This window comes from Oncorhynchus tshawytscha, linkage group LG04, assembly GCF_018296145.1.
Source record: "Oncorhynchus tshawytscha isolate Ot180627B linkage group LG04, Otsh_v2.0, whole genome shotgun sequence".
Taxonomy (NCBI): domain Eukaryota; kingdom Metazoa; phylum Chordata; class Actinopteri; order Salmoniformes; family Salmonidae; genus Oncorhynchus; species Oncorhynchus tshawytscha.
In genome coordinates this window covers 10,521,582-10,541,473 of record NC_056432.1, presented here as the reverse complement: position 1 = coordinate 10,541,473, position 19,892 = coordinate 10,521,582, and the positions used below count along the sequence as shown (strand labels likewise).

The following is a 19,892-nucleotide window of genomic DNA, read 5'->3' as shown; positions in this document are numbered from 1 at the left end:
TCCATTATGATTCTGTTCACTATTGGCTACAGTATCAACTATACTGCCTGCTGGAACAACTAGTGATTGTCATTCAGAAGCCTTATTGCCACTGGGAAAAAATATTGTTTGGGTCTATTATTTTCATGCCCTGTAACACCCTGGTGCCCGGTAACACCCTGGTGCCCGGTAACACCCTGCTGCCCGGTAACACCCTGCTGCCCGGTAACACCCTGGTGCACGGTAACACCCTGGTGCACGGTAACACCCTGGTGCACGGTAACACCCTGGTGCACGGTAACATTCTGGTGCCCGGTGTGTGTGTGTGTGTGTGTTTTATGTGCTGTTGTGTTCAACTGAAATGTAGCATCTTTAAATGAGTCGTTTTGTCTGGCACTCAGACATTATGATTTGTTTGCATCAAACAGGATTTTTTGATTTGATTCCTTTTTTCCCCTTATTTTTTTCTTGTCTCCCTTTAGTCTTATCAAGTAGGGTAGTTTGTCTGCCACTGTCAGAGCCATCTAATAACATGTGATTATTTCTTCTGCGGTCGGTTGCCATGGCAACTGCTCCAGCAGTCCTCACTAATGGCCATGCAGAGCCCTGGAGGCAGATATGCTGGCTAGTAAAGACATACAGACTGAACTGGCTGACTGGGGGAGCAACAAACACATTTACATCCCACCACCCCCAGACTGCATACAGTACATGCTGTGACATTAGATTATTTTCCTGGAACAGGTGATGTATGAGAGCTTTTTCCCTAATAACACGGAACTCCTTGGCAAGGCCTTGATGTCATGAAGTGTGTGTGTGTGTGTGTGTGTGTGTGTGTGTGTGTGTGTGTGTGTGTGTCACCAGTGTGTGTGTGTGAGAATGTTTGGCCATGTCACCAGGGGGCATGAGTGAGAATGATTAGGCCATTACAATGGGTTATGGACCAGAGCTAGGTGACTGTTCAGAGTTATATACTGTATGGGTTATGGACCAGAGCTAGGTGACTGTTCAGAGTTATATTCTGTATGGGTTATGGACCAGAGCTAGGTGACTGTTCAGAGTCATATACTGTATGGGTTATGGACCAGAGCTAGGTGACTGTTCAGAGTCATATACTGTATGGGTTATGGACCAGAGCTAGGTGACTGTTCAGAGTTATATACTGTATGGGTTATGGACCAGAGCTAGGTGACTATTCAGAGTTATCTGTGGGTTATGGACCAGAGCTAGGTGACTGTTCAGAGTTATATACTGTATGGGTTATGGACCAGAGCTAGGTGACTGTTCAGAGTTATATACTGTATGGGTTATGGACCAGAGCTAGGTGACTGTTCAGAGTTATATACTGCATGGGTTATGGACCAGAGCTAGGTGACTGTTCAGAGTTATATTCTGTATGGGTTATGGACCAGAGCTAGGTGACTATTCAGAGTTATCTGTGGGTTATGGACCAGAGCTAGGTGACTATTCAGAGTTATCTGTGGGTTATGGACCAGAGCTAGGTGACTATTCAGAGTTATCTGTGGGTTATGGACCAGAGCTAGGTGACTATTCAGGTTATCTGTATGGGTTATGGACCAGAGCTAGGTGACTGTTCAGAGTTATCTGTGGGTTATGGACCAGAGCTAGTTGACTATTCAGAGTTATCTGTGGGTTATGGACCAGAGCTAGGTGACTGTTCAGAGTTATCTGTGGGTTATGGACCAGAGCTAGGTGACTATTCAGAGTTATCTGTGGGTTATGGACCAGAGCTAGGTGACTATTCAGAGTTATATGTGGGTTATGGACCAGAGCTAGGTGACTATTCAGAGTTATCTGTGGGTTATGGACCAGAGCTAGTTGACTATTCAGAGTTATCTGTGGGTTATGGACCAGAGCTAGTTGACTATACAGAGTTATCTGTGGGTTATGGACCAGAGCTAGGTGACTATTCACGGTTATCTGTGGGTTATGGACCAGAGCTAGGTGACTATTCAGAGTTATCTGTGGGTTATGGACCAGAGCTAGGTGACTATTCAGAGTTATCTGTGGGTTATGGACCAGAGCTAGGTGACTATTCAGAGTTATCTGTGGGTTATGGACCAGAGCTAGGTGACTATTCACGGTTATCTGTGGGTTATGGACCAGAGCTAGGTGACTATTCACAGTTATCTGTGCTTTTAAAAAATATATGTCCTTGAGCTGTTTTGTGTTGGACCCCAGGAAGATTAGCTGCTGCTGCTTTTGCAACAGCTAATGGGGATCCTAATAAAATAACAAAAAATATATGGCTCAGGTCATGGAGAACCTGAAAGAGGAAAACACCAACCTACTGCACTCACACATGCACACAAACACACACACCCTGACCCAGTCCCTGACCTGACCCAGTTCCTGGTCCAGACCCAGTTCCTGACCCAAACAAAGCATTGAGAGTGGCAATGCTTTAACTATTACAGTATGTACCGGCTCAGACAAGCCATCCTATCCTTGGAGGTGACATTTCTATAGCCCCAGTTGGAGTTCATCTGTTGGGTGATTACACCTGTCATCACTGCACAGGGCCAGGTGGACTGTAGGCCCTTCATCTCTCCATCCCTCCACCTCTCCATCCCTAGGTCCTTCCATCCCTCCATCTCTCCACCCCTCCACCTCTCCATCCCTCAGTCCTTCCTTCCATTCCTCAGTCCTTCCTTTTATAATTCATTAAGAATATTCATTTGTTTGAGCAGCAGCTGTTCAGATTGTCAAGGTCATAAAGGTTGTCAGGCGCCCTTATATACCGTTCACCATCAATGATCTTCTGTCCCACGGCTGCTGTTGCTAGCCTCTCGAGACAGACGGTGATCAATAGACACTATTGGCTATTAAAGTGAGAATACAAAATGGTGGATTTGTAAAGTCGGGCCTGTACCCGGGCTTCGTAATCTCTCTCCTTTTCCAAATGATTAGTTATCACAGGCCCAACAGCATCAAATGGATTTTTATTTCAGAAGAAGAACTGAGGGAAGGAAAAATGCACATGGAGACAGTATAATTGGGGTGTGGAGGGGGAGGAGGAGGGGACTCCTCTTTTGTATTGCCTGTGTTGACTCATGGTAGCTCAAATGAAACACAAATTGTGTCAGAAGAAGAAAAAATACCGACTGTTTGGACGTCACTGTGCTGTGAGTAGACTAGACTGGCTTTGAATGCATAGAAAACTGAGCTCAGTCGTAGCTGTGATTAGATAAATGATCTGTAATGTGAAAGGGACCATGTCTTACTCCGTGTTTGCTACATGAGTAACTTGATGTGATATCTGTTCTTGATCAAAATATTGCAATACAAGGAGCAACATTTCCACAGCAATAAAACATGCTGAATTTTTGGGGGGACAAAATGATCATATTACTCATGATACTTGCAGCGGGATTAGTCTCCAAATCTCTCTTTCCAATATCCATGAATAGGCAGGAATAATATAAGCTTATCCTATTGCTGTAAAGTATCACTAGCTCTGGTCCAGGGCATTAGTGCACAACATATCCATTGGAGGAACGTGCACTAACGCCCTGGACCAGAGCTAGAAAACCACAATCATCATCATGCCACCTAGGAGGCTCAGCAGCATATCCCCTGGCTGGTGAAAGCAGAGGGTTTTTCTAATGGGCATGTCAATGGTAAACATTTGATCTTACACATAAAGGGGTGAGACTGGGCAGAGCACTGAGATTACAATTAGTGCATGAGGGCAGTGATAAACGACTATGCTTTCAGGGCAGCTGTGTTAGTGATAAACAACTATGCTTTCAGGGCAGCTGTGTTAGTGATAAACGACTATGTTATCAGGGCAGCTGTGTTAGTGATAAACGACTATGCTTTCAGGGCAGCTGTGTTACAGTGATAAACGACTATGCTTTCAGGGCAGCTGTGTTAGTGATAAACGACTATGCTTTCAGGGCAGCTGAGTTACAATGATAAATGACTATGCTTTTAGGGCAGCTGTGTGACATTGATAAACGACTATGCTTTCAGGGCAGCTGTGTTACAGTGATAAACGACTATGCTTTCAGGGCAGCTGTGTTAGTGATAAACACTATGCTTTCAGGGCAGCTGTGTTAGTGATAAACGACTATGCTTTCAGGGCAGCTGTGTTAGTGATAAAAACGACTATGCTTTCAGGGCAGCTGTGTTAGTGATAAACGACTATGCTTTCAGGGCAGCTGTGTTAGTGATAAACGACTATGCTTTCAGGGCAGCTGTGTTAGTGATAAACGACTATGCTTTCAGGGCAGCTGTGTTAGTGATAAACGACTATGCTTTCAGGGCAGCTGTGTTAGTGATAAAAACGACTATGCTTTCAGGGCAGCTGTGTTAGTGATAAACGACTATGCTTTCAGGGCAGCTGTGTTAGTGATAAACGACTATGCTTTCAGGGCAGCTGTGTTAGTGATAAACGACTATGCTTTCAGGGCAGCTGTGTTACAGTGATAAATGACTATGCTTTCAGGGCAGCTGTGTTAGTGATAAACGACTATGCTTTCAGGGCAGCTGTGTTACAGTGATAAACGACTATGCTTTCAGGGCAGCTGTGTTAGTGATAAATGCTTTCAGGGCAGACTATGCTTTCAGGGCAGCTGTGTTAGTGATAAACGACTATGCTTTCAGGGCAGCTGTGTTACAGTGATAAACGACTATGCTTTCAGGGCAGCTGTGTTAGTGATAAACGACTATGCTTTCAGGGCAGCTGTGTTAGTGATAAACGACTATGCTTTCAGGGCAGCTGTGTGACATTGATAAACAACTATTCTTTTGGTGATGAGTTTTGGCCACAATCTCAAGTCTTTTATTTACTCCAAAGTATAGTCACTTTTTTCAGTTTTTTTTATTAGCTATAAAAATGGATTCCTCGTGTGTCGGTGGATTGGAGGTTGGGGTAAAAATCAAACTAAGGTAAATATAAAAGACAAAGTTTTCTGAAATGTTGACAAACAAACACCTTGAAAAATCTCAACACTTCCTGCATGTTGATAGCTGAGGTATGTCCCTCATTCCATCAGATTGAGTGCAATAACTCCTATCGTTGTATCCTTTTCGGGCTTGTCTTTGTTGGAGGCACAACAACTACAGTATCAATCATCGAGCTCAAATCTCCATTGAGACTGACTCTGATGAGTCATCATCACATTTCTTCCAACGTTGTCTCTGTTTCTGATTGGTTGTTTCACGCACATGATTTCCTATTTTTGATTCCATCTGAGCCAACTTTGAGTGATCTGTTATACGTGGTTTATCTGAATTAGATACCTTAGTCGCCAAACAGTGATCCCAGATTAGACCTTGGTCTCCCAACAGTGATCCCAGATCAGACCTTACATTTCTTCTATACGCAACTCTCTCAAAAAAGGCTTTATTCCGTCCTTGTAGCCCATCTGGCCTGCTGTCCATGTGTGCCATCTCTTCTAGTTCTAAGAGAGGATAAAATAATGTCTATAATAGAAAATTACACTACCGTTCAAAAGTTTGGGGTCACTTCGAAATGTCCTTGTTTTTGAAGGAAAAGCACATTTGTTGTCCATTAAAATACCATCAAATTGATCAGGAATACAGTGTAGACATTGTTAATGTGGTAAATAACTATTGTAGCTGGAAACGGCTGATTTTTTATGGAATATCTACATAGAATATCTACATAGGCGTACAGAGAGGCCCATTATCAGCAACCATCACTCCTGTGTTCCAATGGCACGTTGTGTTAGCTAATCAAAGTTTATCATTTTAAAAGGCAACTGATCATTAGAAAATCCTTTTGCAATTATGTTAGCACGAGTTTCAGAAGAAAGGTCCTTGTTTCTGGCCATTTTGAGCCTGTAATCGAACCTACAAATGCTGATGCTCCAGATACTCAACTATTCTAAAGAAGGCCTGTTTTATTGCTTCTTTAATCATAACAACAGTTTTCAGCTGTGCTAACACAATTGCAAAAGGATTTTCTAATGATCAATTAACCTTTTAAAATGATAAACTTGGATTAGCTAACACAACGTGTCATTGGAACACAGTAGTGATGGTTGCAGATAATGGGCTTCTGTACGCCTATGTAGATATTCCATAAAAATACAGCTGTCTCCCACTACAATAGTAATTTACAACATTAACAATGTCTACACTGTATTTCTGATCCATTTGATGTTTTTACCTTTATTTAAGTAGGCAAGTCAGTTAAGAACAAATTTTTACTTTCAATGATGGCCTAGGAACAGTGAGTTAACTGCCTTGTTCAGGGGCAGAACGACAGATTTTTACCTTATCAGCTCAGGGATTTGATCTTGCAAACCTTCGGGTTACAAGTCCAACGCTCTAACAACTAGGCTACCTGCAGCCCCTATTATTTTAATTTACAAAAAATGTGCTTTTCTTTAAAAAACAAGGACATTTCTAAGAGACCCCATACTTTTGAACGGTAGTGTAAATGTTATTGAAATAAAATGTGCTCCTCTGTGACATTATTCATTTGCCAATTATGTAAACTACCGTTTCAATACATTTCATTTTAGATAGATAGGGAGCATTTTTACATGCTGTACTTAGTAGGGACACAGTCAAAGATAAGCATTGTCATTCAAGTCACTTGTGTGCCTGGGTACGTGTGTGTGTGTGTGTGTGTGTGTGTGTGTGTGCGCATGTGTGTTTGCAGTTAATTTTGTTTCCTGCAATACCTCAAATCAAACCTCTGAAATACAACACCGTAAATCAGGGTTGTCAAACTCATTCCACAGAGAGCCGGGTGTCTGCATGTTTTTGTTTTTTTCCTTTCAATTAAGCCCTAGACAACCAGGTGAGGGGATTATCCTTACTAATGAGTGACATTAATTCATCAATCAGGTACAAGGGAGGAGTAAAAACCCGTGATAGAGGAGTTTAACACGTGATGTAAGTGACAGAGTCCACCAGTTAACCTTTACTATTTAATAGCGGATGTGATAAATCATTTCCTTTATCTGGGCAGCATAATATAATTACAGCAAAGTACTTACACTCTGCTACAAAACATGTTCATATTTCTTAGAATTACTTTGACAGGCTAATACAACTGTCACTCTGTGGCACCGTTATCTGGCCAATATCGCCCTCTAGTGTTGGAGGACCATTCACACAACTGCAGAGAATCAGGGTTGGATCTCAATTGTATTTTTTTTTATTCCTCATGTCCTCTCCTCGCATTGTTTTTTTCCCCCTCTGACCTCTTCTAATGCGTTTAGAGAAGGATGCAAGGAATCAAGGAAACGTAATTAAGATTCAACCGTCATATCATCATGGAATGTGAAGGACACGAATCATGCTCAGTGGATTCCTTTGAATAGAAACAACCATCTTTTAGTTTAGCCGTATATATACAGTGCCTAGTGAAATGTCCATCAATGACTCCCAACTAAATTTACTGAGCTTGAGCAATTTTGACAAAAACATTGGATATATGCTGCTCTAAGAGTTGGTAGAAGCTTCTTCAAAACGACTCACAGATGTAATGGCTGCCAAATGTGCTTCCACCAAGATTGAACTCTTGGGTTTGAAGATATATGCAATCGAGACATCATCTTTTTAAATCTTTATTCATGTTTTATTAACTTGGAACATTTTCTATAATTTATCTTTCACTTTGAAAATGTTCAGTAGGTTGTGGAGATCAGTAATTTATTTCATTTTGAGATTTAACACAGTGAAATCTGAAGACTGTGCAAGGGGTGTGCAGACTTTCACTAGCGGCTGTATATGGCTCTGAGTCTAAGCTACTTACTCCAACCTGAAGAAAATGTGATGCGGTCCACTCTGAATGTGATTTCCTGTTCCTGTATACACCTACAGACAAAACCAAAGATCTGTCCTCAATTAGTGTGTGTGCGCGTGTGTGTTCGTCCGTGTGTGGGTGTATGTCAGGATCCTGGAGCTGCAGCAGAACGGGGACATGGACATCCTGAAGCTGAAGTGGTGGCCCCGGGACAGCCCATGTGACCTGTACTCAGCGGTGCACACCAAACACCGCGGCAGTGCCCTGGACATCCACAGCTTCGCCGGCGTGTTCTGTGTGCTAGCGGCCGGAGTGGTGCTCTCCTGTGTCATTGCCATGGTGGAGACCTGGTGGACTAGGAGGAAGGGCTCACGAGTCCCCTCCAAGGAGGTGAGGAGCTGGGGGAGGCCGGGTGGTTGTGTTGTGTGGGCTCGGTCTGGAGGTCTGGGTAACACTTGACTTGAACCCTCTGTTTTACGGCTGTGGCTGTATGTCGTGTCTACTGTACATGGTGTCAGCGTCATGATGTCACAGATGTTTGTACATAGTCAGGAGAGCTGTCGTTTACCTTTTTAAACTGTCAGTCAAGTGGTCTGTCCCTTGCTGTGGTGTCCAAGTTATCCACGGCCGGCTGAAATGACGGCTAATAAACAAATGTCTCATTTGGTGTTTGATTAAAATGTCATACAAAGTGAAACTCTGGCACACTCCAGTGTTTTTTCCCTCTTTGCCACTGGAACTACATAAGGTGTGAGAACAAACCACTTCAATTTAACTGACATCTGTTGCTGGGACTGCACATGACACGTCCCAAATGACACCCTGTACTCTATATAGTGCACTACTTATGACCAGGGCACATACGGTGTCCTGGTCAAAATTAGTGCACTATATAGGGAATAGGGTGTCATTTGGGCCGCAAACAAACTGTAGTATATGATGTGAGTGGGTTTGGGTGAAGTGTCACCGGTTTCAAGTGTATTTGTAAAATGAATATGAGGAAACGGACCTCACACAAGCTATACTGAAATAGAAGGACTAGAATAGGTCAGGGCTAACAAACAGGCACGTTTTTTTTTCTCCCTCAAGGCCCTCAAAATAATGATCATTCTGCTCAGAAATCCCGATTTCGACAGATCCACTGGGCTAAAGACGGACCAGCCCATATGACGTTGGCCTGAACTGCCTTTAGGGCAGTCCGATTCTGGACAGAGAAATCAATGCAGACTCTCAGAAAACATCTGATGCGTAAGCTACACCATAGAGTCAGATACGAAGGCCTATCAGCTTAAAACACTACTTTACCCAATGTTAATGGCCTCTATTCAATTCAGATGTCCTTGAACATTTGACTGCTCACACAGGGTACAGCGATGCATAGCACATCCATCTCTCTCTCTCTCTCTCTCTCTCTCTCTCTCTCTCTCTCTCTGTCATATATCTTATTCCACTTGTGCCCCTAATGAGCAGGTAGGCATAGCCAAGGTGTTTTAATCACTTCTAGACCTGAGCAAAGTGGTTCTGGAAATGAATGGCCCAGCGTTTGGATGACTGTGAAATCCTACACAGCAAAGCGGATATGAAATGTACTAACGAGCTAAGTGTAATGCAATTATGGAAAATAAATATTATCAATGCCCAATTTAGTGTTAATTAGTCATGTATTAGTTACAATCACAAATGAAATCATGCAATGGAGTGGCACTGAATTAGGATAATGTTATAGCAAATGCATTTTGTAAATATAGCTGCGAGCGGCAATGAACAGGGTTCACAGATTGACAGAAAGGACACCAGATCAGTTGGATAACGAAGCAAGCCCTCTATAATGTAGGAACTATCTTTCTTTATGTGCAATCAGTGAAAGCATTACCATGTTGATTTAAATCTCACTTGGTGCCATCCACATTAGCATAACAAAATACTTCGATACACTCTCACAGCTGTAACACGCAGACTGTGAAAGCGGCACTTTTCACTACGTTCAGACCACATCATAGGGCTACAATATGTGATTATACAGATATACTAATCACAATATTTCACATTGTTCGTCTGCATAATTTAAATCTAACATTAATTTGCATGAGAAAAAGTCCACTTGGTCAATAGTTATTGCTCTAGTATCCTATGGGGCCACTGGTGCCAATGACATCTATAGTACCACCAACTGGTCTGGTGAAGTCATCTAAGTTTGAAGTGACTTTATATATATATATATATATATTCACACAGCTTCTAAGGACATACTGTATACATAAGCTTCACATACCACGTGTAGTTTCACTATGTCCGTCGTTTCAGTTCTGGTAGCCAGTTGTTGTTTGGTCCTGGTGGAATCCTCTAACCCACAGCCTCCTGAAGCCCCTGTGAGCTCCCGAGACTAGAAGCAGTCTAGTTTACGCGTTAGCTAGCGTCGTCAATTAGCATTTCGCTAGCTAAGTTGAGTTGTTTTACAAGAAAAGGAGATGACTTAAACCCTGCAGCATGCTAGCAAGCCCTCCTCTGTGACTGTGTTAATGAGGTATGTTAGATTTGTCTTTTCATTTTAAGTTAAAAGTCATTGAAGTTGACTTGTTACTACTGGTTTCAGATCCGAGGTGAGCGAAACTGTCCGCTATGTTGTGTGTTTTGGTACGGAATGACGTCACGCACCCAAGAAGCCTCAACCAATCACCCGATGAATATTAATGGGCGTGTCCGCTGTGAAACCCTAATAAAGGAAAGTCATTCTGAGAGTGGGGATCAGTTTACTACTAAGATAATAGTTTTACTCCAATGAAATATCGATTTTTAATTTCCCATGTTGAGAGTAATTTATGAAATCCATTACGTTGCAGCAGTGGGCTACTGGTCAGAATTGACCCTAATAGGTTAGTTAATGTTATCTGATTAAAGCAATTTGACAAGTATGAAAAGGTATTAGTTGTGGGTTAGCCATGCAGAGATCCCTCTCAACCCCCCTATCAAGCCACAACCAACCATACACCACCCCCTTCCACCTCCTCTCCTCTCCCTTCTCCTCTCCTCCTCTCCTCTCCCTTCTCCTCTCCTCTCCTCCTCTCCTCCTCTCCTCTCCTCTCCTCCCTCTCCTCTCCTCTCCCTCCCTCCTCCCCTCTCCTCTCCCTCTCCTCTCCTCTCCTCTCCTCTCCTCTCCCTTCTCCTCTCCTCTCTTCCCACCCTCCACACTCCTTCCCTCCCCCTCTTAGCTGGTGTCTGTGTGTTGTGTTCTGACTGGGTCCCGACATCAGAGCCTTGCCCCAGGAAGCAGCGTGCTCAACAGAATGCCCTTTTCATCTCTTCAGCTTGACAATAAGGAAGGCTTTTGATCAGGGCAGCTCTGTTCCCCATCATAGCACCCGTCCCAGCCCTCTACCCTCTACTTACGACCCCATGCACTCACAGCAGCTTTGTGTCAGATTGACCAGTGAGCCTATCTGCCCGTGGTCCTGGACAAAGAAGCCCAGCGTGCACCCTGCCATCTTTATTAACTTTCAATACAGCGACCCTGATTGACTGGTATGTCTGTGACTGGGGTTCAAGGTCTTTGCATTGGAGAACATTGAGAATTCAATGTGATTATCCAATCACTTCATTTAGCACTCAAATAGTCCTATCAGAATTGACACTGTAAAAAAATATTTATATATATATATTTGCATGCCTTTGATTTTAAAGAATCAATTGAGTTTAAAGCTGGAAGTTCATTGTGATCTGTTGCGAGCCCTCAGTCTCTTTTGAATATTGAACTGATTTGGCATATAATTCACATAGAACTGTATATTGAGTGCTGCATTAAACGTCTTGAAATATACCATCAATGGAATCCAAGGGTTCTAGCAGTGGCCTACTGCTGCCCTGGTCAACGTAGTAGTGACCTCTACACTTCACCCTGCCTGTGGTCCATGTTGATGCTGGTGACCGTTGTTACGGACCGTGGTTACAGTCGGCGGGGTGTTGGTGGTGAGGTCACATCCTGCTGGGCCCAGTGCAATGTGTCAAAGTGACCCAGTGTGTCTGTAGGGAGGAGGATATGTCTAGGAGCCATCGGTGTCCTCAATATACTGCACTACTACCTTTTCCTTATTAGGATTGGTTGTTCCCTCCCCTCCTTAATATAGTTAGTGTCCTAAATGGCACCCTATTTCATGTATAGTGCACTACTTTTGACCAGGACTTGAACCCATAGTGCTCTGGTCAAAAGTAGTGCACTATGTAAGGAATAGGGTGCCATTTTGGACGTGAACATAGTATACGTGCTCCCTTGCTCTCTCTCATACAGACAAAAATATATATTATGTAGTATCATGATATCAATCACGTTCGGCTTGTCGCATTTAAGCTAGTGTTCATCTTCGAGGGAAAATACTCCAACCTTCTTCTCAAGATATATCCAATGTAATTCAAATGAACTTTGCCCCCTTTGTTGCCTATTATGCATAATGCCTCAATGATTTACAATTCATATTTTCCTTTATGTTTCACAATCAGAGAAATTAGTCACTTAAATATCCAATAATAATGATAATCATAATAATGTATTATTACGCTCTATGGGAACAAAACACACACACACACACACACACACACACACACACACACACACACACACACATATACACACACACACACACACACACACACACACACACACACATACACACACATACACACACACACACACACACACACACACACACACACACACACACACACACACACACACACACACACACACACACACACACACACACACACACACACACACACACACACACACACACACACACACACACACACACACACACACACACACACACACACACACACACACACACACACACACACACACACACACACACACACACACACACACACACACACACCATCCTACATGTTTCATTTACACCTGTCCCCTTTCACACACACGGTCCACACAGCTCCCACTGAGCTTCAACCCAAAGCCACGTTAGCTGCCTGGGGGCGAGTTGTGTTTGTGCCTCTGTCCTCCTCCTGGTACATACTGCACATCCTGATATTCTAGAGGTCTGTCCCTGTTGAGGCCTCTGCTTCTATGTGATCACTGTCAGTGTTTCTGTGTTGCATATCTGTGTTGTGTTGTGTGTTGTGTTGTTTGATGTGTTGTGTGATGTGTTGTGCTTTGTAATGATTAACACTGTGATGAGCTCTCCATGTGATGAATAGAGTTCAGTAGAGTTAGTCCTCTACTACTGGTCACGGATTTCAGTCTCACTCCAATGAGGATTAACTGAACTCTACCCAAGCAGAAATAGTATTTGGGTATTGGGGGGGTCTCTTAAATGAAAGCCTTTCAATGCTTCAATGTTGCATGATTAATTTCCAACCCAATCAGATTTACAGATGCATTTGGACATGTCCAGCAGATATGTCCAAATGTTCGTGCGTTAGGAAAGTATTCAGACACCTTGACTTTTTCCACATTTTGTAACATTACAGCCTTATTCTGAAACTGATTCAATTTAAATTGAATACAAATTCTCCTCATCAATATGCACACAATACCCCATAATGACAAAATGAAAACAGGTTTTTAGACATTTTGAAAATAAAAAAGGAAATATCTTATTTACATAAGTATTCAGACCCTTTGCTATGACACTAGAATTTGAGCTCAGGTGCATCCTGTTTCCATCGATCATCCTAGAGATGTTTCTACAACTGGATTGGAGTCCACCTGTGGTAGATTCAATTGATTGGACATGATTTGGAAAGGCCCACACCTGTCTATATGAGGTCCCACAGTTGACAGTGCATGTCAGAGCAAAAATCAAGCCATGAGGTCAAAGGAATTGTCCATAGAGCTCCGAGACAGGATTGTGTCGAGGCACAGATCTGGGGAAGGGTACCCAAACATTTCTGCAGCATTGAAGGTCCCCAAGAACACAGTGGCCTGCGTCATTCTTAAACGGAAGAAGTTTGGAATCACCTAGACTCTTCCTAGAACTGGCCGCCCGGCCAAACTGAGAAGGGAGAAGGGCCTTGGTCAGGGAGGTGACCAAGAACCCGATGGTCACTCTGAAAGAGCTCAAGAGTTCCTCTGTGGAGATGGGAGAACCAGAAGGACAACCGTCTCTGCAGCACTCCACCAATCAGGCCTTTATGGTAGAGCGGCCAGATGGAAGCCACTCCTCAGTAAAAGGCACATGACAGCCTGCTTAGAATTTGTCAAAAGGTACCTAAAGCCTCTCAGACCATGAGAAACAATATTCTCTGGTCTAATGAAACCAAGATTGAATTATTTGGCCTGAATGCCAAGTGTCATGTCTGGAGGAAACCTGGCACCATCTCTACAGTGAAGCAAGGTGGTGGCAGTATCATGCTGTGGGGATGTTTTTCAGCTGCAGGGAAAGATGAATGGAGCAAAGTACAGAGAGATCCTTAATGAAAACCTGCTCCTGAGCACTCAGGACCTCAGACTGGGGCGAAGGTTCACCTTCCAACAGGACAACAACCCTAATCACACAGCCAAGACAACGCAGGAGTGGCTTCGGGACAAGTCTTTGAATGTCCTTGAGTGGCCCAGCCAGAGCCCAGACTTGAACCCAATCAAACATCTCTGGAGAGACCTGAAAATAGCTGTGCTGCGATGCTCCCCATCCAACCTGACAGAGCTTGAGAGGATCTGCAGAGAAGAATGGGAGAAACTCCCCAGATACAAGCTTGTCGCGTCATACCCAAGAAGACTGGGGACTGTAATCGCTGCTAAAGGTGCTTCAACAAAGTACTGAGTAAAGGCTCTAAATACTTATGTAAAGTGATATTTCAGCTTTTTTTTATTGTATAAATTTGCAATTTGTTTTTGCTTTGCTTATTGGGTATTGCATTATTGGGTATTGTGTGTAGATTGATGAACAAAAATTCATACATTTTAGAATAACGTAACAAAATGTGGCAAAAATCAAGGGGTCTGAATACTTTCCGAATGCACTGTACGATTGTTCACATCAATGTTGGGATAGGTTCCTTGCTCATAGACACAACAGTATTAATGTACCACAGATGTTGATGTCACTTGGGGACATTTGGGTGGTGGGTGGTGGCTATGTCTGGCTTTTACGGGAGTGTGGCTATAGGGGGACACTACACATAATGGACACTACACACAATGGACACTACACACAATGGACGGCCACTTTGTTGACGATGCTGAGCACAAGATGTTTGATCATGTTTGATTTACTGTCCCTGATGGCTGAAAGCTTTCATTCCCTTGTTGTTTTGTTTTGTAGATAAGTACACTGTGTTGAGGGTAAAGCGGGCGAGGGAGAGCAATACAAAATGCCATTTTTACATCTCACCCTTCCAGGTATATCTTCGAAGGCTCCTCCTCGAACATGCAATACCCCACTGAGTGTGTGTGTGTGTGCTGACTGTGCTGTTTTTTCTACTCATCCTGGCCTCAAAAAAATCCCTCCTTCACCCTCCCATCTGCATCATCTTCTGTATGTCTGTCCGTCTGTCTGTCTGTCTTGTCTGTCCCTCTCTCTCTGACCTACGCACAAACACAGACACAGACACAGGCCGATGGCACTTCCGCCAGGCAACCTGAACCATGCCCCCACCAACATGACACCCCCAACGACATCCCCCTCACCACTCTCAGGACCGCCCCCTCTACCCATTACGCCCAGTCACCTGCATGCTGTGACATTCCACGTGCCTTGATCGTCCAACACACATTCGAACCCAATAATGACCCCTCCCAACTCACCCCCAAAATGAGAATGACCACATTCACTGCCCCTCCTGCCACCTCCAGGTTATACCCATGAACAGGGCCTTTAAGTACAATATGGAGAGTCTTGTTAGGGAAATCCCGAAACATTCAGTTGTCGAAAACAACTCAGATTGTCATATTTAATGCTTTATGATAACAACAAAACTTTGGCATTGATGACATTTTCTAGTCACGGGCGCCGCCTGTCGATAAATGAATTACGATGCCTTCCGTTCACTAGAGGGCTTTTACCATATACTCTTTCTGACCAGGGCAGAATCTGGTTTAGTGTGCAGTCATGTAATGAGCTATGATGCCTTTCCTCCACTAGAGGGCGTGTAACAGGTTAACAGGTGTATGCCATGCGTGTTTGGCTAAAGAACACGGTATGGATCTGTACAGTCCAATTCAAATGACTGAAGGTGTAGCCACTCAAACATGAACAAATTCTCCCCTAAATGAGACTTTCACATCGGTCTGATTGAAACAGAGGTTCATCTCTTAGACTACGTACATGTATTAACTCTGTTTTATATTTAGCTTTGTGTTGCTACACAGAACCCTCTTCAGTTGATCAAAAAGCAGGCTGTTTCTCTCGCCGTACGGACGTTACCTGTAAGGTAACCTGACTCTCACAGTCAACAATGACTGTTCTCTCTCACCATCCCCTCCTCGTTCCTATACGTTCAAACCCTCCCTCCTTCCTCCACCCCCCCCTCCCTCCCGGGTTTGTGGTGTGACTAGGTCCCCGCAAACAGCACTTCTTTCTGCCCCCTCCCTCTCTAAGACGAGGAGGGTAACTGTGGTCCCTTCTGCCCCCCGAATCGCAGCCGGGGCAAGACCCCCCTCCACGCCACATGGTCAGTAGTTGTCTTTGACTCTGTCTGTACCCCTCACCAAGGATGCCCTCTCTCAAAATAGAGGAAGGATGTGTGTTCCCCACCTCCACCCCACAGTACCCCAATCCCTGTACCCCCACAATGGACACAATCATCTCACAAGCTGAGCCACTTTCCTCTCAGCACAAGCTGAGCCACCCATCTCTAAGTGTGACCACCCCAAAGATGTTGACCAATCATTTTATTTGGATGTAGTAGTGCTATTTATATGTCTGTATCAACAATCTTTTGACAAATACATTTTTTGTTCAATATAAATATCTGGGGAAAATGGGGAAACCCCTTTCCCCTCTAAAAAATTTCACTCGATTCACAAAACAGATTATTGAATAAATGTAGCTACCTTGCACTTGAACTATTAATCAGATACAACCTACCATCCTCATTATACAACCTACCATCCTCATTATACAACCATACTGTTCTGATTATACAACCATACCATCCTCATTATACAACCATACTGTTCTGATTATACAACCATACCATCCTCATTATACAACCATACTGTTCTGATTATACAACCATACCATCCTCATTATACAACCATACCATCCTCATTATACAACCATACCATCCTCATTATACAACCATACTGTTCTGATTATACAACCATACCATCCTCATTATACAACCATACTGTTCTGATTATACAACCATACCATCCTCATTATACAACCATACTGTTCTGATTATACAACCATACCATCCTCATTATACAACCATACTGTTCTGATTATACAACCATACCATCCTCATTATACAACCATACTGTTCTGATTATACAACCATACCATCCTCATTATACAACCATACTGTTCTGATTATACAACCTACCATCCTCATTATACAACCATACTGTTCTGATTATACAAGCATACCATCCTCATTATACAACCATACTGTTCTGATTATACAACCATACCATCCTCATTATACAACCATACTGTTCTCATTATACAACCATACCATCCTCATTACACAACATACTGTTCTGATTATACAACCATACCATCCTCATTATACAACCATACTGTTCTGATTATACAACCATACCATCCTCATTATACAACCATACTGTTCTGATTATACAACCATACCATCCTCATTATACAACCATACTGTTCTGATTATACAACCATACCATCCTCATTATACAACCATACTGTTCTGATTATACAAACATACCATCCTCATTACACAACATACTGTTCTGATTATACAACCATACCATCCTCATTATACAACCATACTGTTCTGATTATACAACCATACCGTTCTGATTATACAACCATACCGTTCTGATTATACAACCATACCATTCTGATTATACAACCATACCATCATCCTTATAAAACCATACCATCCTCATTACACAACCATACTATCCTCATTATAAAACCATACCATCCTCCTTATAAAACCATACCATCCTCATTACACAACCATACTATCCTCATTAAACAACCATACCATCCTCCTTATAAAACTATACCATCCTCATTACACAACCATACTATCCTCATTATAAAACCATACCATCCTCCTTATAAAACCATACCATCCTCATTACACATCCATACTATCCTCATTAAACAACCATACCATCCTCCTTATAAAACTATACCATCCTCATTAAACAACCATACTATCCTCATTATAAAACCATACCATCCTCATTACACAACCATACTATCCTGATTATACAACCATACCATCCTCATTACACAACCATACTATCCTCATTATAAAACCATACCATCCTGATTATACAACCATACTATCCTCATTAAACAACCATACCGTTCTGATTATACAACCATACCATCCTCATTACACAACCATACTATCGTCATTATAAAACCATACCATCCTCCTTATAAAACCATACCATCCTCATTACACAACCATGCTATCCTCATTAAACAACCATACCATCCTCATTATTCAACCATACCATCCTCATTACACAACCATACCATCCTCATTACACAACCATACTATCCTCATTAAACAACCATACCATCCTCATTACACAACCATACCATCCTCATTATTCAACCATACCATCCTCATTACACAACCATACCATCCTCATTATTCAACCATACCATCCTCATTACACAACCATACCATCCTCATTACACAACCATACTATCCTCATTAAACAACCATACCATCCTCATTACACAAACCATCCTCATTATTCAACCATACCATCCTCATTATTCAACCATACCATCCTCATTACACAACCATACCATCCTCATTACCAACCATACTATCCTCATTAAACAACCATACCATCCTCATTACACAACCATACCATCCTCATTATTCAACCATACCATCCTCATTCAACCATACCATCATTATTCAACCATCCTCATTATTCAACATCCTCATTATTCCATCCATCCTCATTACACAACCATACTATCCTCATTAAACAACCATACCATCCTCATTACACAACCATACCATCCTCATTATTCAACCATACCATCCTCATTATTCAACCATACCATCCTCATTATTCAACCATACCATCCTCCTTGACACTCCTTTTTTCTTTGGCCATGCACTCTCCCTTCTTCTCTCACCTCACCGTTCGTTCACTCCACTGTGTCTTCCCCATCCTCCTCCTCTTCCCCCATCCTCCTACTCTTCCCCCTCCTCCACATTTATCCTCACTCTCCTTTGACCCTGTCCTCCGCCTCCTCTCTCTCTTTTTCTCTGACCCCCACCCCTTCCCCCTCGCCCCCACACAGGACGATAAGGAGATCGACCTGGAGCACCTTCACCGCCGGGTTAACAGCCTGTGCGCGGAGGACGACAGCCCCCACAAGCAGTTCTCCACCTCCTCTATTGACCTGACGCCCCTGGACATGGACTCTATGCCGGCTGCCCGGCAGGCCCTGGAACAGATCAGCGACTTCCGCAACACGCACATCACCACCACCACCTTCATCCCCGAGCAGATCCAGACCCTCAGCCGCAGCCTGTCCACCAAGGCCCAACAGGGCTTCGCCTTCGGTCCCGTGCAGGACCACCGGACTGGGGGAACCTTCAGGCAGAGAGCCCCCAACGGTGGCTTCTTCCGCAGTCCCATCAAGACAATGTCCTCCATACCCTACCAGCCCACTCCCCAGCCCAACTTCAGCTACGGCAACGACCCCGATCGGGGTACATCCATATGAGGAGGAGGAGGAGGCCACATAGTGAGAGAGATGTAAACAAATACACTCACAAAGCTCTATGTACATAGGAATTTTTCAGTTCAGTTTTTTTTTTTGGGGGGCTTTGCTTTTGTTCAGTGGAGTGGGGTTGGTGGGTGGGGTTTGGTCGTCCTTCTGAAACCTGTTGGTGAGAGGAGGTGGGGACTTGAATGTTTTCTTTATAGTCATCGTTCTCGTGGTTTTCAGAAGATTTTTGGGTGTGTGACAGGGATCTGTTATCTCTTTTTCGTTCCATGTCATTTATGGACTGCTTTTCTGAAGAAGCA

At 43.2% G+C, this 19,892-nt stretch overlaps 1 protein-coding gene across 2 annotated transcripts in view; it reads left to right on the top strand.

The window, feature by feature from the left end:
- The window catches only part of LOC112249431 (glutamate receptor ionotropic, delta-2), a 724,520-nt gene extending 704,838 nt beyond the window's left edge, over nt 1–19,682 (top strand). The window contains exons 15-17 of one of the 2 annotated variants that reach the window (XR_006083189.1): nt 7,879–8,119; nt 15,001–15,077; nt 19,159–19,238. Coding sequence is in view for 1 of the 2 variants with exons in the window: in XM_042320306.1 (XP_042176240.1) it covers nt 7,879–8,119; nt 19,159–19,587 (670 nt within the window). In the remaining variant the exon portion in view is untranslated. Of the gene's footprint in view, nt 1–7,878; nt 8,120–15,000; nt 15,078–19,158 lie in introns of both variants that reach the window. The other variant, XM_042320306.1, reaches the window with a different exon arrangement.
- The last annotated feature ends 210 nt before the right edge of the window (nt 19,683–19,892 follow it).